This window comes from Thamnophis sirtalis, unplaced genomic scaffold (genome assembly GCF_051295495.1).
Source record: "Thamnophis sirtalis isolate CommonGarterSnake01/CBP01778 unplaced genomic scaffold, rThaSir2_p1.2 scaffold_9, whole genome shotgun sequence".
NCBI classification, from domain to species: domain Eukaryota; kingdom Metazoa; phylum Chordata; class Lepidosauria; order Squamata; family Natricidae; genus Thamnophis; species Thamnophis sirtalis.
In genome coordinates, this window is record NW_028261389.1 from 77,295,285 (window position 1) to 77,312,859 (window position 17,575).

Consider the following 17,575-nt stretch of genomic DNA (forward strand, 5'->3'; position numbering starts at 1 on the left):
GCCCGGGCGGCCGTGGGGCGGACTGCGCCTGCGCGCGGGCAAGGCAGTCCAGCAGGGGGAAAGGGAGGGAGGGAGGGAAGGAAAGGAGGGTCGCGCCGTTTTCTTCTGTCGGCGTTGGCGGAGAACCAGCGAGAGGGCGGGAGGGAGGGGCGGGCGGGCGGCGGGGAGGAAGTCGGGGGGCCCTCTGAGGGAGAGCGGGGGGCTGGCTGGCTGAGGAGGGGCCGGAAGTCGGGGCGGCGGCGGGAGCGTCAGAGAAGCCGGGGCGGCGGGGCGGCTCCTCAGGCTGGGTCGTCGCCGGGTCGTCGTCGTCGGCGGAGGATGGAGCAGGAGGAGATCCTGAGGCGCTTCATCCAGCGCGTGAGGGCCATGAAGGACGCCGAGCGACACGGCGAGGACAACTTCGCCGCCGACTTCATGGTACGCCGGGCGCTCTGGGAGGTTAGGGGGGGCGGGAGGAGGAGGAGGAGGGCGGGGCTCCCTCTCTGAGGGGGGGAGGGAGGGGGGGCTCCTGCGCAGGGATGCTCCCAGGGAGGGGGGGGCGGCAGGGGGGGATGATGGAGCGGCGTCTGGCAGGAGGTGGGAAGCCGCCTTTTGTGTGGCCCCGCCTGGAAGAAGCCTCGGAGCTCCCCTTTTCCTTCCTTTCTCTCCCCCCTTCTCTTTCTTTTTTCCTCCCTCCTTTTATCCCTCCTTCCCTTCCTCCTCTTGTCTTTCCTTCCTTCCTTTAGTTCCTCCCTCCCTCCTTTTTCTTTTTTATTCTTTTTCTTCCTTTCTCCCCCATTTATCCCTTCTTTCCTCCTCCCTCCCTTTCCTTCTTTAGTTCCTTCCTTCCCTCCCTCCCTTTTCTTTTTTATTCTTTTCCTTCCTTTCTCCCCCCCATTTATCCCTTCTATCCTCCTCCCTCCCTTTCCTTCTTTCCTTTAGTTCCTTCCTTCCTTCCCTCCCTCCTTCTTTTTTATTCTTTTCCTTCCTTTCTCCCCCTCCTCCCCCCTCCCTTTCCTTTAGTTCCTTCCTTCCCTCCCTCCTTTTTCTTTTTTATTCTTTTCTCCCCCTCCTCCTCCTCCCTCCCTTTCCTTCTTTCCTTTAGTTCCTTCCTTCCCTCCCTCTCTTTTCTTTTTTATTCTTTTCCTTCCTTTCTTCCCCCTCCTCCTCCCTCCCTTTCCTTCTTTCCTTTAGTTCCTTCCTTCCCTCCCTCCCTTCTTTTTCGTTTTTATTCTTTTCCTTCTTTTCTCCTTTTCTTTTCTTCCTCCCTTCCTTTACTTCCTTCCCTCATTTTTCCCTCCCTCCCTTTTCTCTTTTCTCCTCCCTTTTCTTTTTATTCCTTCTTTCCTTCCTTTCCCCCCTCTCCCTCTCCCTCCCCCTTCCTTTCCTTGTCTCTCCTTCCTTCTTTCCTTTAGTTCCCTCTCACCCCTTTTTCTTTTTTAATCCCTCCCTCCCCTTTTCCTCCCTCCCTCCTCTCCCCCCTCCTTTCCTTGTTTTTTCTTCCTTCCTTTATTTCCCTCCCTTCTCCTTTTTCTTTTTATCTCCCTCCCTTCCCTCCCCTTTTCCTCCCTCCCTCCCTTGTCTTTTCTTCCTTCCTGTCTTTTCTTCCCAATCCTTCCTTTACTTACCTCCCTCCTCCTTTTTCTTTTCCTCCCTCCCTCCTTCCTTCCCTCTCCCCCCCCCTTTCTTTTTCCTGCCTGCCTGCCTCCCTCCCTTATCAGTATCTCCTTTCTTTTCCTTCCCTCTCCCCCCCCCCCCCCATTCTCTCTTCCTGGGCATTGCAGTCTTTATCAAGGTGGGCAAAGCAGAGCCTTTTTTGGGAGGTGGGGGAAATCTTCCTTCTGGACCAGTGATGTAATTCTTCCCTTTTCCTCTTTCTCCACACCCGGTCTCTGTTAGTGTGTGCATGTGTGAGTGAGTGTGCCCACCTCCTTCTCTCCCCTTGGCTTTAATGGGCCTCCCGGCCTCCCCCTTCTCTCTCCTTGCCCTCCCCGCCCATATTTTTCCTCATTTGATCTTCTTAGGAGAGTTGGCAGCCCTTTTGAGCTGGTTAGCCTTAAAACGCCCCCTGTGCTTCCCCCGTATTTAGCCAAACAACTGGTTCCAGCTCCTTCTTCTTCTTCGGATGTATATTTTTACATCATCCCCCCTCCCTTTGGCTATATGGAGGGGGGGGAGGACACATCCGTTTGGATCGCGGTGCAGTTCCTTTGTAAGGATCAGTCTCAGGGCATCCTATGGAAGAAGTCTGAGCAGAAAAGGACATGTGCAGAGAGAGCCAACGCTCAGTTTCCTTCCTGGGCGTTTTTTCGGTTTGGGAAGGCAGAAATTTTCGAAGCAAATGTCAAAACTGATGTGGAAGTGGCTGCGGGTTGTGAAAGACCCCCAGGCACTGTCGTAAAGCCGGGTCAGGTTTTGAGGCATGGGAAGAGGAAGCGGATTTAGGAATTCGTTTCCTCCTCCTCCTCCTCTTCCTGATTTAGGAAAAAGAAGAACCAACCTTTTGGCTGAAAAGATCCCATTGTTCCTCAGGGCAAATGTAAAAACAAAAAAAAAACAGAGAGAGAGATCTAGAAAACTGATGCAAATCTAGTTTTTTTCACATACTTTGAGGTCAACTGGCGGCGCATCCTTCACGCGGCTGTCAGACTGTTTCATAAATTTGGAATATACGTTGCACGGAGGTTTAAGAATGTGATCGTTGGGTGTTTCGTCAGAGCCCTTGCCGCTTTCCATCTGGTGGTGAAACGAAAGTGCGAATCCTCGTGTTCCAACAGGAGAGAATATATATATAGCGAGGACAGAATGAATGAGAGCTGGAAGGGACCTTGGAGGTCTTCTAGTCCAGCCCCCTGCTCAAGCAGGAGAACCTATACCCAGGATGGCAAACCTATGGCACACGTGCCCAATGTGGCATGCGCGCTACGGCTCGGAAGTTTGCCTTTTCCAGAGCGCGGCCCCAATGAGAGTCGGGGCGTGTGACTGGTGCTCTCTGAGCTTGGCGCTTCTTTCGCGGACATTTTATCACCCAAGTAGGTAACGTCATCGGTGCTAGTGGAAGTGTGGGTTTTGCTCCCAGAATACACTTAACGGGTAGTCCTCAACCCCCGGCCATCATTGAACCCTGTTTTTTGTTGCTAAGCGAGGCGTTTGTTAAGTGAGTTTTGCCCCCCCCCAATTTCACCACCTGTCTTGCCATGGTTGTTAAGTGAATCTGACTTCCCCATTAACCAATAAAGGGTGATCCCATGACCCTTGGACTTAGCAACAGTCATAAATACGAGTCAGTTGTTAAGCATCTCAAGTTTGATCACTTGACCATGGGGATGCTTCAAAGTGTGAAAAAATGGTTTGAAGTCTCACTTTTTTCGGCGCCTTGTAACTGAACCGTCACTAAATGAACTGTTTTAAGTTGGGGGCTACTTTTATACTGCTTAATGTTGAAAGCTAAGTAAATGAACGTCGAAACTGCAGCTAGTTTATAGAAATCGTAGCAAAATTCAATCCTAATTGTCCTTGAAATGCAGAGTATTGAGAGCATCTTACCTTGCCTGTTGCTGGAAAATAATTTTGCTAGGAAGTTTGTTTTTATATATACGTGAATTTATATTCTGAGGAGTGAAAATGTATTTTAAAGGGAATTTTGTGTAGATTCAGCACCTCAAATTTGCTTTCTCTTGTGCGTTACTGCAGTCCGGATGTATGCTTTTGAAATATGCAGCGAATGTTACATATTTTACTGTAATGAAAATTTTCTTTTAAGAGCCCTGCTACAAATAAAATGCCTTTATAATGCATCTTTTAATAAGGTAAAATGTCCTTTCCGTTTATATGTGAAGGGGGGGGGGAATGTTTATCTGTATTGACTACATTTCAATCAGTTGGTTTCCAGCTTCTATTAAGCTTATGCAGCAAAATCTCAATTTAATGGACCTTTTGGAGGGCTTGTCCATTAAACCCAAATTTATTTCTCTTAACATCAGTTTGCATCAATTACACAATTATGCAATTGACATTAATGGCACATTTGCAATAAACCCTCTTTTTAATGGACAGGTCTTTGATTTAATGACTATTCATCCATGAAATGCAGATGAAGTTTTGAATGAAAGATTTATCTGTTGTATCCTTTTGCTGCAAAATTGAGGTCTGCTCTGCCTTCCTCCCCACAATCTGCGTCCTCATTTTACCAACCTCGGAAGGACGGAAGGCTGAGTCAACCTTGAGCCTGGTGAGAATCGAACTGCTGGGAGCCAGCAGTCAGAAGAAGTAGCCTGCAATATCGCATTCTAACTGTGCCAACATGGCTTTAGTCATCAGGATATTGATGATTAAGAGTTATTATAAATTTACAGATTTACAGGAAACACAACAGTTCCTTTAGTGACTATTCAAAGCTACCGTGGCAGTGAAAAAAAAGCGACTCCTATCATTTTGCACACTTAATGACCGATGCAGCATTCCCCCATGGTTACATGATCAAAACTTTAAAGTGCTTGGCAACTGACTCATATTTATGATGGGTTCAATGTGTCCCCGGGGGTCCCAAGCAGAGACAATGGGGAAAACAGATTCTTTGAACCACTGTGTTACTAACTCTACAACTGCAGTGATTCACTTAACAAGTGTGGCAAAAAAAGACATAAAAGGGGGCAAAACTCACTTAACGAATGTCTCGCTTAGCAACATAAATTTTGAGGTCCATTGTGGTCGTGAGCTGAGAACTTTCTGTATAAGATTTGAGGCAATCAAAACTATATCAATCTCTATCTATCTATCTATCTATCTATCTATCTATCTATCTATCTATCTATCTATCTATCTATCTATCTATCATCTAAGAGCCAAGGGTGCACAGTGGTTAGAATGCAGTACTGCAGGCTACTTCAGCTGACTGCTAGCTGCAGTTCGGCAGTTCAAATCTCACTGTGACTCAACCTTCCATCCTTCCGAGGTGGGTAAAATGAGGACCCAGATTGTTGGGGGCAAGAGGCCGACTCTGTAAACCATTTAGAGAGGAGTGTAAAAGCGCTATGAAGCGTATATAAGTGCAAGTGTTCTATCTGTCATCCATCCATCCATGTGCGTCTGTGTGTCTCTCTCTTTCTCTATTTTTATCTATCATCCATCTGTCTGTCTAATCTGTCTCTCTCTTTTTCTTTCTATCTATCATCCATCTATCCATGTGTGTCTGTCCGTCCGTCTCTCTCTCTCTCTATTTTTATCTATCTATCTATCAATCTATCTATCATCCATCCATGTCTCTCTCTCTCTCTCTCTTTATTTTTATCTATCATCCATCTGTCTGTCTGTCTAATCTGTCTCTTTCTATCTATCATCCATCCATGTGTGTCCGTCCATCTCTCTCTATTTTATCTATCTATCCATCCATCCATCCATCCATCCATCCATCCATCCATCCATCCATCCATCCATCCATTAATCCATGTCTGTCTGTCTAATCTATGTCTGTCTGTCTCCTACCACCTATCCTCTCCCCCTCCCTTCTCTTCCCCGCCTCCCTCCCTATCAATCCATCTATCTGGCTTCCTGTAGTAGTTGAGACCCTGTTAGTCCAGGCTCCTGGGCAGGCAGCCTTCCCATAACAGCCTTGATTGATTGTTAAGATCGTCAGAGAGCCGCTGCTGCTCCCGTGTGCTCAGGCTGACATCTTGGGCTGGTTTTTCCTCCCCCCCCCTTTTCCTTTCTCTAGTAGCGGGTCTCTACGGACCGCAAATGCTTTGTGAGGTGCCCGTTGTTACTTCAGAGGTGTTCTGAAGGGCTCTCTAGGCCCCTCCTGCACGGAGGGCACTTACTCTGGCCTTTATCCTCTCCCATTCTCGGAGCGCAAACGCATCCGTATTATTTTTATTAGCAGAAACAGATTCTAGCCCGTGCAAGCAGTCCTTGATTTGCAACCTTTCATTAAGTTACTTAAGTTCGAGGTTAAAATGGCACTGAAAAAAGTGGCTTGCGGCCGTTTTTCACACTTACGACCATTGCAGTGTCCCCGGGTCTTGTCATCCCCTTTTGCGACCTTCCGACGAGCCAAGTTAATGAGGAAGCCAGATTCACTTAACAACTATGCTACTAACCTCTCAGTGAACCTAAGCGGTTCACTTAACAACTGTGGCAAGAAAGGTCGTAAAGTAGGACAAAAATCACTGAACAAACGCCTCGCTTGGCAACATAAACGCTGGGCTCGATGGCGGTTGTAAGCCGAGGACTACCCACACTGCCTGGTCTTATCTTTTGCCATGGGGCGGGGGTCTGTATCTCAGATCTCTAATCCAGTTTCAGGGCCTTTATCACATTTACATGAATACCAGCCTGCAGTATCAAAAACTTCAGCATCAGTGCTGTTTTTTTTTCAGCCGCTCTGGGAACCTTCTTCTCGCGCGGAAATTGGTCTGCTCTGGTTTTGTTCTTGTGAGAAGACTTTGAGACGATCTCAAAGCGCGCCTGTTTTTTTTGTGTTTTTTTTGTAAGACGGTTGTGCAAAAAAGGATATCGGTCATCCTCCCATTGTTCTCTTCCATTCTGACTTGCTGGAGTCCGGCGGATATCTCGAGAGCCTCGTCCAGTGAGAACATAACAGGGTGTTTGTTTTCGTTGGCGCTCGACAATCCTGTGGCCATTCAGCTGCTCTGGTACTCCATAATGGCTCACTTTTTCTCCTGCCCGCATAAAACCTCCTTAACGGCGAACGTGGATATTCAGCGCTTGATTATAGAACAGGAGCGTCAAACTCTTAATTCCGTGATGGCAAACCTATGGCACGCCTGCCACAGTTTGCACGCAGAGTGCTCTGCGGGAACGCAAGCCATCGCCTCAGCTCAGCTCCACAGTGCATGAGCGCACAGCTCCTGCCAGCCAGCTGGTTTTTGGGTCTCCAACACGCATGCGTAGGGGGCGGGGCACATGTGGAAGATGCACACACATGCGCTGGGGGAGCACACAAGGGGGTGTCGCGTGTGAATGCACAGGGATCATGCATGCATGCACAGGGCAGTGCACATGGGGGGGTCGCCTGCGCATATGCAGGGGGTGGGGCGCATTGCATTATGGGTGTGTGTGTGCATGCGCGCTCTCGGCACTCTGTGTTGAAAAGGTTAGCCATCAGTGCTCTATTTCATTGAGGGTCACATCAATTTTGATCTCGGGGTGCGGAGGGGCGCGGCCAGCTTGACATCACTCGTGTCGGTGGCGCTTACGGTGGCCCGAGCACTCTGCCAGTAAAAATGGGCTCCCAAGCTCCATTTTAGGCTGCGATGGCCTCTTGCAACCTTCTGCCAGTGAAATCGGAACGCGGAGCCCTCCCGAGTTCCATTTTCGCTGGCAGAGGCACCATGGGCCAGTCCTTTGCTGTTTCCAGGGCGGCCCCGTAGGCCAGATCTAAGCATCCTGTGGGCCGGATCCGGCCCCCGGGCCCTGAGTTTGATACCCCTGTTATAGACAATCAAGGTAAAAAGAACATGGTTGCTGAATCTTCGCTGCCTGGGTTATTCGTTTCTCAATTTTAATATGTGTTTTAAAAAACAGCTTAAAATCCAGGGTCCCTTGACTCTACACAGACAGTCCTCCACAGTTCATTTAATGACCATTTGAAGTTACAATGGCCCTGAAGAAAAGTGACTTACGTCCGTTTTTCACGCCAACGGCTGTTGCAGCATCCCCAAAGTCACGTGATCAAAATCCAGGTGCTTGGCCGCTTACTCCTAGTTATGACCGTTGCAGTGTCCCGGAGTCACATGATCCCCTCTTGCGACCTTCTGAGGAAGCCAGATTCATTAAACAACCCCATTGCTAACCTGATACGTGCAGAGAGTCACTTAATGACGGTGGCAAGAAAAGAAGAGTCATAAAATGGGGCAAAACTCAACAACTATCTCGCTTGGCAATACAAATTTTGGACTGAATTATGGTTCTGCCTTGAAGACTTTGTTTTAATTTTTTGAAATCTTTCAAGTTCCACATCTTGCTTTCGTATAAAGGATAATGGACAGGACCTGTAGCCATATCCGAGCAAAAGCGTGGAGAGAATTCTCACTGTCTTTTTTGCTTACGAAGCCTTAGCTACACCACTCACAAATCTGCAGAGTTACCGCCTTTTCCTAGATCAGGGGTCGGCCACCTCAAACACTCAAAAGAGCCACAAAGGCCCTAATCGGAAGCCCGCGGTTCAATTCTGGAGCTAATCAGAAGTCCAGTTCCCCCACCATAGAGTCTCCTCCTAGCGCGGTGTCCTTTTTCCTCTTCCTGTCCTAACCAAAAGCCCTATCAATTGTGGAGTCGACTCGCGACAGGGAGCCGCAGCAGAGGGATGAAAGAGCCACATGCAGCTCCAGAGCTGCGCATTGCCCACTCCTATCTTAGACCAATAAATAACGTTATTTATTTAGACCGGATTGCTCATTGATTGTGGATTAGTGATCAAGAAGAACTTCAGACCTTGGTGATTGGTAATTTCTATCCTGCCGCTGTTTCTGTGGAAGAACCTGTGGCTCATCATGATAGAAAACAGTTTGTTCCGGGAAGGACGTGTGTATATTTATATGGTTGCGCAAAGCATTGGAACATAACATCTGAGCGTGGGGCAAAGCCTGCTAAGGGATTAAATGAAGCCCTAGTTGGAGGGGAAATGGGACCTTTGGGAAACAACGGGGACAGTTGCTTGGAGACTGTAGATCACATCTGTGGATAGACAACTCTGTGACTGTTGGAGAGGTTACCAGGGAAGGCTTTGGGGCAGGGGTGAAATGCTACCAGTTCGGGCTGGTTCGTCCAAACCTGTAATAAAAAATGCTACCAGTTCACCCGAACCGGTACCATGTTTCCCTGAAAATAAGACAGGGTCTTATTTTCTTTTTGCCCCCCCCCCCCAAATAAGCACTTGGCCTTATTTTCAGGGAGGTCTTATTATTTTTGAGGTGCAGGAGGCGGTGAGCGTGGTCACCTCACGGCTGCTGCCGTGTTGCAATATTTTCAGGCAGGGCTTATTTTCGCGCATGCGCTCAAAAGCCCAATTGGGCTTATTATCCGGGGAAGTCTTATTTTCAGGGAAACAAACAGAGTAGTAAAAAAAATGCTACCGGTTCGGGCAAACCTGTAGTCAAACCTGTGCGAACTCAGCTGTGTTGTGCAATTTATATTCGCTAGAAATCCTGCGCCACAGCTGATTGTTGCGCAGCTGACTGACGGAACTTTTTAAAAACTTTTTTTTTTAAGTTTAAAAGTTCAGGCACACCTGTAGTAAAAAAAATGCTTTAAAAAGGTTTTTAAAAGTTCTGACAATCAGCTGTGACTCACGATTTATATCCGCTTGGTTTGTAGTAAATCTAAATCACGCGGCACAGCTCAAACCCCCCCCTCCATTGTTGTTCTACTTACCTTTGCAGACTCAGAAAAGGCTTGTTTGCGCCTGCGGTGCGCCTGCGGTGCGCGAAGCAAACCGGTAGCAGATTTCAGAGCATTTCACCTCTGCTTTGGGGGGTTACAGATTTGGGGTTTTTTTTGGAGAAAGGACCTCGCTGGTGTTCGTTTACAAAATACTCTTTTTGACCACTTTGTGTTGGCCTGATCCAGGCAGTCCTCGGCTTAGGACCACAACGGAGCCCGAAGTATCTGTTGCTAAGCGAGACAGTAAAGTGAGTTTGGCCCCATTTCACGGCCTTTCTTGGTGCCGTCGTTCAGCGAACCACTGCAGTTGCCAAGTTAGCAATATGGTCGTTAAGTGAATCTGACTTTGACTTCTGCTTGTCAGAGGATCACAAAAAGGGGATCGCATGATCTCCTCCCTCAGGGCACTGCAACCGTCATAAATGTGAGTCAGGTTGCCGAGCATCCGAATTTTGATCACGCGACCATAGGGAATGCTGCCATAGCTGTAAGTGTGCACAGCGGTCAGAAGTCACTTTTTCTCAGTGCCGTCGTAACTTCGAATCGCCCCCTAAGTGAATTGTCGTAAGCCGAGGGCTACTTGTACGGGCTTATGTTTTTATTCTGAATTTACATAATTTACAAAAGGCAGGAGGGTACTATTGTGGCTGAGTGCAGTTTTTGTCAAGTGTCCCACCGTATAAACGAGAGAAGAAAACAAATTTTTTGTTTTGTGGCGCTATTTCAGAATATATTCTCGGGTGCAAATCAAGGCATTGTTTTAGTCGTTTTGCTGAAGGTAGTTCAGTCATACTTTCCTATTGGCCTAGTAAAAAATAGATCCTCTCCTTTTGGAAGATTCCTCATCCCATGGCAACTAGATAAATTTACTTTTAGAAAATTTGAGGGCGGGAGAAGCTAAGGCGCAAAACTTAATGCGGGCGAAGCAAGGATTATGGTAAAATACCCGTCAAAAAGGCCAGCTGTGAATTATTACTTCTGTTTGGGAAGTGTTCATTTACTGTTTTGCACACAGAAGTGCAAAAAGTGTAGAAATATGCCGTCTGCGAGAGTCATCAGGGAAAAACGATGTTCATAGTTGTCAGCGGCAAAAGAAAAATGGAAGATAAATTCTATTTTTGGCATTTTGTGGCGGCACTGATTGTACAGCTTTGTGAGTTGGCGTGACAACCTGAACTCACTTAATATTGCTATCCTCCGGAACTTAAAATATATTACCTATTTAGCTTTCGTTAGCCCCTGCTAACATCGTCAAGAGTGTAAAAACTACCATTGATGAGGTGTCTGCCTTTATACATCATTAATCAATTTGTTTCTTCTTTTATAACTTCACCTGCCAATTACCTCCAATAGACCGATTAGATCCCACAGATTAGGCCTCCTCCGAATTCCATCTACTGGCCAATGCCGACTGGCGACCACCCGGAGGAGGGCCTTCTCTGTGGCTGCTCTGGCCCTTTGGAACGAGCTCCCCGTGGAGATTCGGACCCTCACCACCCTCCAGGCCTTCCGCAAAGCCCTTAAAACCTGGCTGTTCCGACAGGCCTGGGGCTAATGAGTTTTTTGTCCCCCCTCGAATGGTATGGTTGTTGAGTGTTTTAAATTGTGGTATTGTTTTGTTCGTGTTCTTTTTTTTCTTATTTGTACCCCACCCACCCCCCGACTTGGTTGTGAGCCGCCCTGAGTCCCCTCCGGGGAATAGGGCGGCATAGAAATATAATAAACTCAACTCAACCTAGAATTCATATTTTTAGGAATATATTCAATCAATCAATCAATCAATCAAACAAACAAGAGTAATGTATGTATGTATATGTATATATGTGTGTGTGTTATATTTTTACATTAGTGAAAATGGGTTCCTGTGTGATAATGTGGAACTCTATAATGTAGCACAACAAATTTATCTCTCATTTGTCATTTTTTTCATAAGCAGTACTGTCTCGTAAGCCGTCCGTAATCTCCAAATCTAATAGATACGTAGATAAATAAATAGCAATAATAGAGGTCCTACTCATGGAGGAAAAAATGAATGTTTTGAATTAAAATGTTTCTCTTCCCCCAGAACTACAGTCCTGGATACAGGTAATCCTCAACTTATCACCACGACTGAGCCCAACATTTCCGTTGATAAGTGAGGCATTTGTTAAGGGAAATTTGCCTGATTTTACGACCTTTCTTGCCACACTTGTTAAGTGAATCACTGCAGTTGTTACGTTAGTAACATGGTCATTATGTGAGTCTCATCAGGACTACCTCTACTATATTTGCCCTTACAATCGATGCTGTGATGCACTCAGCAGCACCTAATCCTGATAAAGTTAGGATAGACTTAGTTGTTCTGACCGAGGCTTCCCAAGAGGATGAAGCAAACTCCTTATCCATACAAAAACCCCTTTTATTCATTGACACTGAATTCCGCTCATTCACATCCAGCAAAGTCTTTCAAGGGAGGATTTACAGTCACAGACCTTATCTGGCTTGGAGAGATGCCAGGCTGATATCTGCAAAACTTGGCAAGGAGTCTCGGAGAGTCACAAACCAATTAAGCGAACTAATTGTCTCCTGCAAACTCCACTCCCTTTTCGCTCCTCTTTTATGTCCTCTGGGAGGGGCCATTCATCCTCCACCGGTGGCCTTACTCCCAATTCGACCCCTGTTCTTCAGCTGTTCCCTTCCTCTGGCAACTCTGTGCATGCGCACACTGGGAACAGGCTCCAGCTGTTCTTCTGCCTCACTGATGTCTGACTCCGAAGGCAGCTGATAACTGGCCTACGGCTCTGGCCCCCTCTCTGCCTCCGACACAGAGCCCTCCTCAGAGCCCTCCCCAGACTCCAGGACTGGCCCATCTTCCTCCCCAACCTCCCCACTGTCCGAATCTGCTGCCAGCTCTGCTGGCGGGCCACAACATTAGGTCCATCAAAGCTTAAGGAAACTTTACCCGTAACCAAGTTTGGAGACCCCGGGGTGTAGCCTAATAAATCCTCCTTTTTAATCTGAATTAATTCTAGGTGAAAAGAGATTTAGAAGAGGGCATTGCAGATTCTTCCCTCGTCAAGTCTTCGGGGGAATTAACAAAGACTGATACTTCAGTGGTTATTTCTGCCTTTCCATGCCCATTAGCTTCAAAATGACTCTGTGGATGCTTTTATCATGAATATTGATGAATACTCTGCACAGTTTCCATCCTTGCTGATTATCTAGTCTAGGGGGACATGATCTATGAACATGTCCTGTTGGGGGCTGCTAGATGGATGTGTTTGCAAGACTTCTGCCAATATATTCTTTTGATCTCTCCTGAATAAAACATTTTCCCCCTTGCCTTGAAGCTTAATGAAAAATTACACTACTTTGCACCAGTACTGAAAGTTTTGTGAGCCAGTGAGAAAACTTTTTATCATTTTATACTGATTTAAAATAAGACAGACTTTTTTCTCCCCGAAGTGGTTTTAAACACAATCAGGGTGTTGAATTTTCAGTGAATTCACACCTGCAGCTTTACGATGGGTTGCAATTCTTACTAGCAATTCTATCCATTCTAGGATCCAATAACATTTCAAACAACAATTTATAGATAATACAACAGTAAGATGGCTTGCCCATAACGACAGCTCTATTATTAGTAATTTTGGTTGGCGATTTAATTGCTGATTTTTAAAATTGTTTGGGTTTTTTTTTTATGACTGTATGCCGTCCAGAGTCAAGATTTAACAGAATTGGAAGGGACCTTGGAGGTCTTCTAGTCTGACCCCCTGCTCAAGCAGGAAACCCCGTACCATTCCAGACAAATGGCTGTCCAATCTTTTCTTTGAAACCTCCAGTGTTGGAGCATCCCACAACTTCTGGAAGCAAGCCATTCCAGCCGATTAATTATTGTTAACTGTCAGGAAATTTCTCCTTATTCCACACTGCCTCTCTGTCTTTTTATGGTTGTCCTATCTCTTCTTAAAAAGCTCCAGTGAATGGCACACCCACAACTTCTGGAGGCAAGTCGCCCCACTGTTTATTTGTTCTCACTGTTAGGAAACCTATATTTGTGACACGGGTCGCTGTATAAATATGATAAATTTAAAAACTGCCATTAACAGTCAGGAAATAAATAAATAATTTCAGTAAGTCAGCATTTTAGTTTTAAATATCTGATAGGGGAAGGTCGGAAGAGAATACTGTTTGCCTTCCTTCCTTCCATCCATCCATCCATCCATCCATCCATCCTTCCTTCCTTCCTTCCTTCCATCCTTCCTTCCATCCATGCATCCATCCATGCATCCATCCTTCCATCCATGCATCCATCCATCCTTTCTTCCTCCCATCCATCCATCCATCCATCCTTCCTTCCTTCCTTCCTTCCTTCCTTCCTTCCTTCCTTCCTTCCTTCCTTCCTTCCATCCATCCATCCATCCATCCATCCATCCATCCATCCATCCTTCCTTCCTTCCATCCATGCATCCATCCTTCCTTCCATCCATGCATCCATCCATCCTTCCTTCCTCCCATCCATCCAGCCATGCATCCTTCCTTCCTTCCTTCCTTCCTTCCTTCCTTCCTTCCTTCCTTCCTTCCTTCCTTCCTTCCTTCCTTCCTTCCATCCATCCATCCATCCATCCATCCATTTGTGATGTTATCTGGCAGGTTTTGCAATATTCCTGTAACTCAGTGTGTGCAGCCCTTGTGGCTGTGGGAGAAATTGAGAGAATTCACCCTGTCCTTTATTTTTGTGGTTTTTTTTAAAAAAAACTGTAATTTGTGGAAGGCTCTTGAAAGGACATCATTCCCCCCCCCTTTTTTTTTTGTAAACTAAGTGCACCCGATAGCATGGACGATTTTTACGCCCACTTTATTCTCTGAGATGCAAACCGCATAACCGCCTACACAATAGCCAAGCTTCTTATCGCAGCAGTTAAAACAAGGCAGCAACGAACATCAAACACGCACAGTCCTCCTTTCGCTTTCCTTGTCTTTAAACTCTCTTTTGTTTTATCGCTTGCTGATGTCGGGCTGCAAATAGATAATTTGAATCTGAGTACCATCTATGCCCTGCTGCGAGTGTGTGAAAGTTGTCACCTGTAATTTATAGCTGCCTCCGGGGGATTCCAGAATTAAAATCTTTTAGGAATAAAGAGCAAAACAGATTCTTAAAATGTGAAGCCGCCGTATTCCCCTCCCCCCCGTAATTATTATTTTGTCTAACGAGGCAAACCAAAGTTTCTAGAACCAAATAAGGGAGGATGGAAAGGACATTCTTAATGGCTCTGTGATAATATCTTAATTGATGAAGATCTAGAGGTAGTACAACCACAATTGAGCCCAAAATTTCTGTTGCTAACTGAGTCATTTGTTAAGTGAATTTTGTACCTGTATTGAGGACTAACTAGTTTCGCGACGAAATGATGTGATCGGGCAGTGCAGGAGAAATCCGGTTCAATCCGTTGGCTCAGTGGTGGTCGGTGATTGAAACACATAAGGGAATATCGCTCCCGCTGCCTTGACTCTGGAAGCAGTTCCAAAGGTGGATGGCGTAGACATTTTGGTGGGGTACCGACATTTAATACTGTAAGGAGCCCCGACCGCTCCTGAGTGAAGGAGTGGAACATCTACCAGTTTGAACTGAGGTAATGGAATGTGAGGAAACTGGCAGTTGGAACAGAGTTCTTCTCAGGTGAGGAGAGGGAGAAGAATGTCTAACTCCTTAGCATCAAAGCATGTTAATATAAGGCAACTGGCAGTTGGAACAGAGTTCTTTTCAGGTGGGGAGGGGGAGTAGAACTCCTTACCATCAGGGCGTGTTAATTACTGTATAAGAAATACAAATGATCTGATGGTCATGTCGAAAAATCCTTTCTTAGCAAAAAACACTTAGAAGGCAAGAGGACCATAGCTGCCGAATGTCACATTTGTAGGCTTTTTTGTTCTGGAGGTTTTGTGATGATGTGTGAGTGGTATTTCGCATTCTATCTATCTATCTATCTATCTATCTATCTATCTATCTATCTATCTATCTATCTATCTATCTATCATCTATCTTATCAATAGATAGATATAGATATAGATTGAGGATCCTTTTCTGGTTGTCTTGTCAAAAAATATAATTCTGTATATTAAAGAATCATAAATGTTCTCCTGCTTGAACAGAAGAGCAACTTGGAAAATATTACGTTTATTTTTTGGAGTAGCCTGTTTGCAACCTTGTAGTGCAATCTTAACAGAAGCTAGTCTTAACCCATCAACATTGCAAATGCAGAGCAAATAACATTTTTTTTTCTTTAGAGATAAATAAATCCCTCGCTTTCTATCCTGTCCTCCCAAACGCTTCCTCTACAAGTGCACTTAATTGGTTTAGGCAAAGAAATTCTTTCACTTGGAGGAGGAGAAGAAAGGTACGAGGAAAAAAGAAAAAGGAAATAAAATGACGAATAACCAAAGCTCCTTAAAAGAACGGCTTAGCCATGGTTTGATGAGCAGTGAAGTTCCCTTTTTAAAAATCAGCTTTGGTGGCATAATCCCACCGAGTCCCGATGGGGATTGGAAATCTAGGTTAGGTTCAAACATGCCTACTGCAGATTGTCCCTTCAAATTGCTCGGCTTCCTTTTTTAGTAAGGTAAAATTAAAGATTCCTCTCGCACATATGTGCTAGTCGTCCCCGACTCTAGGGGGGCGGTGCTCATCTCCATTTCAAAGCCGAAGAGCCAGCGCTGTCCAAAGACGTCTCCGTGGTCATGTGGCCGGCATGACTCAACGCCCGAAGGCGCACGGAACGCTGTTCCCTTCCCACCAAAGGTGGTCCCTATTTTTCTACTTGCATTTTTTTACCTGCTTCCGAACTGCTAGGTTGTCAGAAGCTGGGACAAGTCACGGGAGCTCACTCCCTTACGCGGTGCTAGGGATTCGAACAGCCCAACTGCTGATCTTTCTGATCGACAAGCTCAGTGCCTGAGCCACTGAGCCACTGCGTCCCTAGTATTATTATACCAACCAGGAATTACACTTTTGCATGAATAACTGTCTTAAGTTGTAAAACAAATTAAACTTTAACCACGTCCCTTTTTTTAAAATTAGGAATGATCAAAAGGAATGTTCCCCAATTAATCTGGGAGGAAGCTTCCTCCCAAAATTTGACTTTTTAATTCTGTCCCCAGCAGTAGCTGTGACAAGGGCCCATTTTTCAGAAGCTGTTCTGTTTTAACTGCTGATTACTAAGCAGGCCCGTGTTGTTTTGAACACGTAATTGAGCTCCGGTCCTAAATATGAGCCATTGCAACATTACATTCCTTTTTTTAAGAGAAAAAAAAAGAAAAGAAATCAACCCGCAGTATTCAACCAGTGGTGGGGTTATTGAAGTTGAAGGCCCAAGTACAAGGGGGTTTTCTAGGCTGTTTCTTTAATCTCTGCTGAGCTCGGTCACAAAAGGGACTTTTGTAGAAAAAGTGTGTGTGCCTCGGGGCTTAGCGGTCGGCAAATTGGAAGGGGGCACATTTGACATGCTTTGCCCGTTAAGGGAGCTGAGTTTTTAAAAGGGTTTTTATTTTTATTCTTCATGGGTTGAGATTGTGACTTTTAATAGTCTCGTGCATTAAGCTTGTATTTCACCTTCAGTTTTTCCTTTCCCTTCCTTTCCTCTCCGTCAATTTCCTTTCTTTTCCTCCTTTCCTTTCCCTTCCTCTCCTTTCTTCCCCATCAATTTCCTCTTTTCCTCCTTTCCCCATCGCTTTCCTTTCCTTTCCCCTCCTCTCCTTCCTTCCCCATCAATGTCCTTTCCTTTCTCTCCCTTTCTTTCCTTTCCCCCTCTTCCCTCTTTTTCTTTCCTTTCCTCCCTTCCCCATCAATTTCCTCTTTTCCTCCTCTCCTTTCCCTTCCTTCCTTCCCCATCGCTTTCCTTTCCTTTCTCTCCCTTTCTTTCCTTTCCCCCTTCCCTCTTTTTTTCCTTTTCCTCCCTTCCCTCGCTCCCCCCCCCTCTTCTGTAGGGATTCTCAGTCATCCAGGTCGTGGTTATCCCAAAGTTGCTTTTATAAGAGGCAACTGGACTTTTTCGTTTTTTTGTTGTCTTTGGAAACTTTTCACTTCTCATTCCAGAACCTTCTTCAGCTCTGATAGGATAGTAGGAATCCCTCCCCTCCCTACTTCTTTCCTCTCCTCCATCCATACCATATTCTATCTTTACATGGAGATGCCAGGGTCATACAACTACTCTACTCAGCT

At 45.8% G+C, this 17,575-nt stretch overlaps 1 protein-coding gene across 5 annotated transcripts in view; it reads left to right on the forward strand.

Annotated features, from left to right (window-relative positions):
- The first annotated feature begins 213 nt into the window (after window positions 1-213).
- PTPN12 (protein tyrosine phosphatase non-receptor type 12) overlaps window positions 214-17,575 on the forward strand; it is a 55,784-nt gene continuing 38,422 nt past the window's right edge. For all 5 annotated transcript variants that reach the window (XR_015697634.1, XM_087722346.1, XM_087722347.1 and 2 more), the window contains exon 1: window positions 214-417. Coding sequence is in view for 4 of the 5 variants with exons in the window: in XM_087722346.1 (XP_087578472.1) it covers window positions 319-417 (99 nt within the window). In the remaining variant the exon portion in view is untranslated. The remainder of the gene's footprint in view (window positions 418-17,575) is intronic.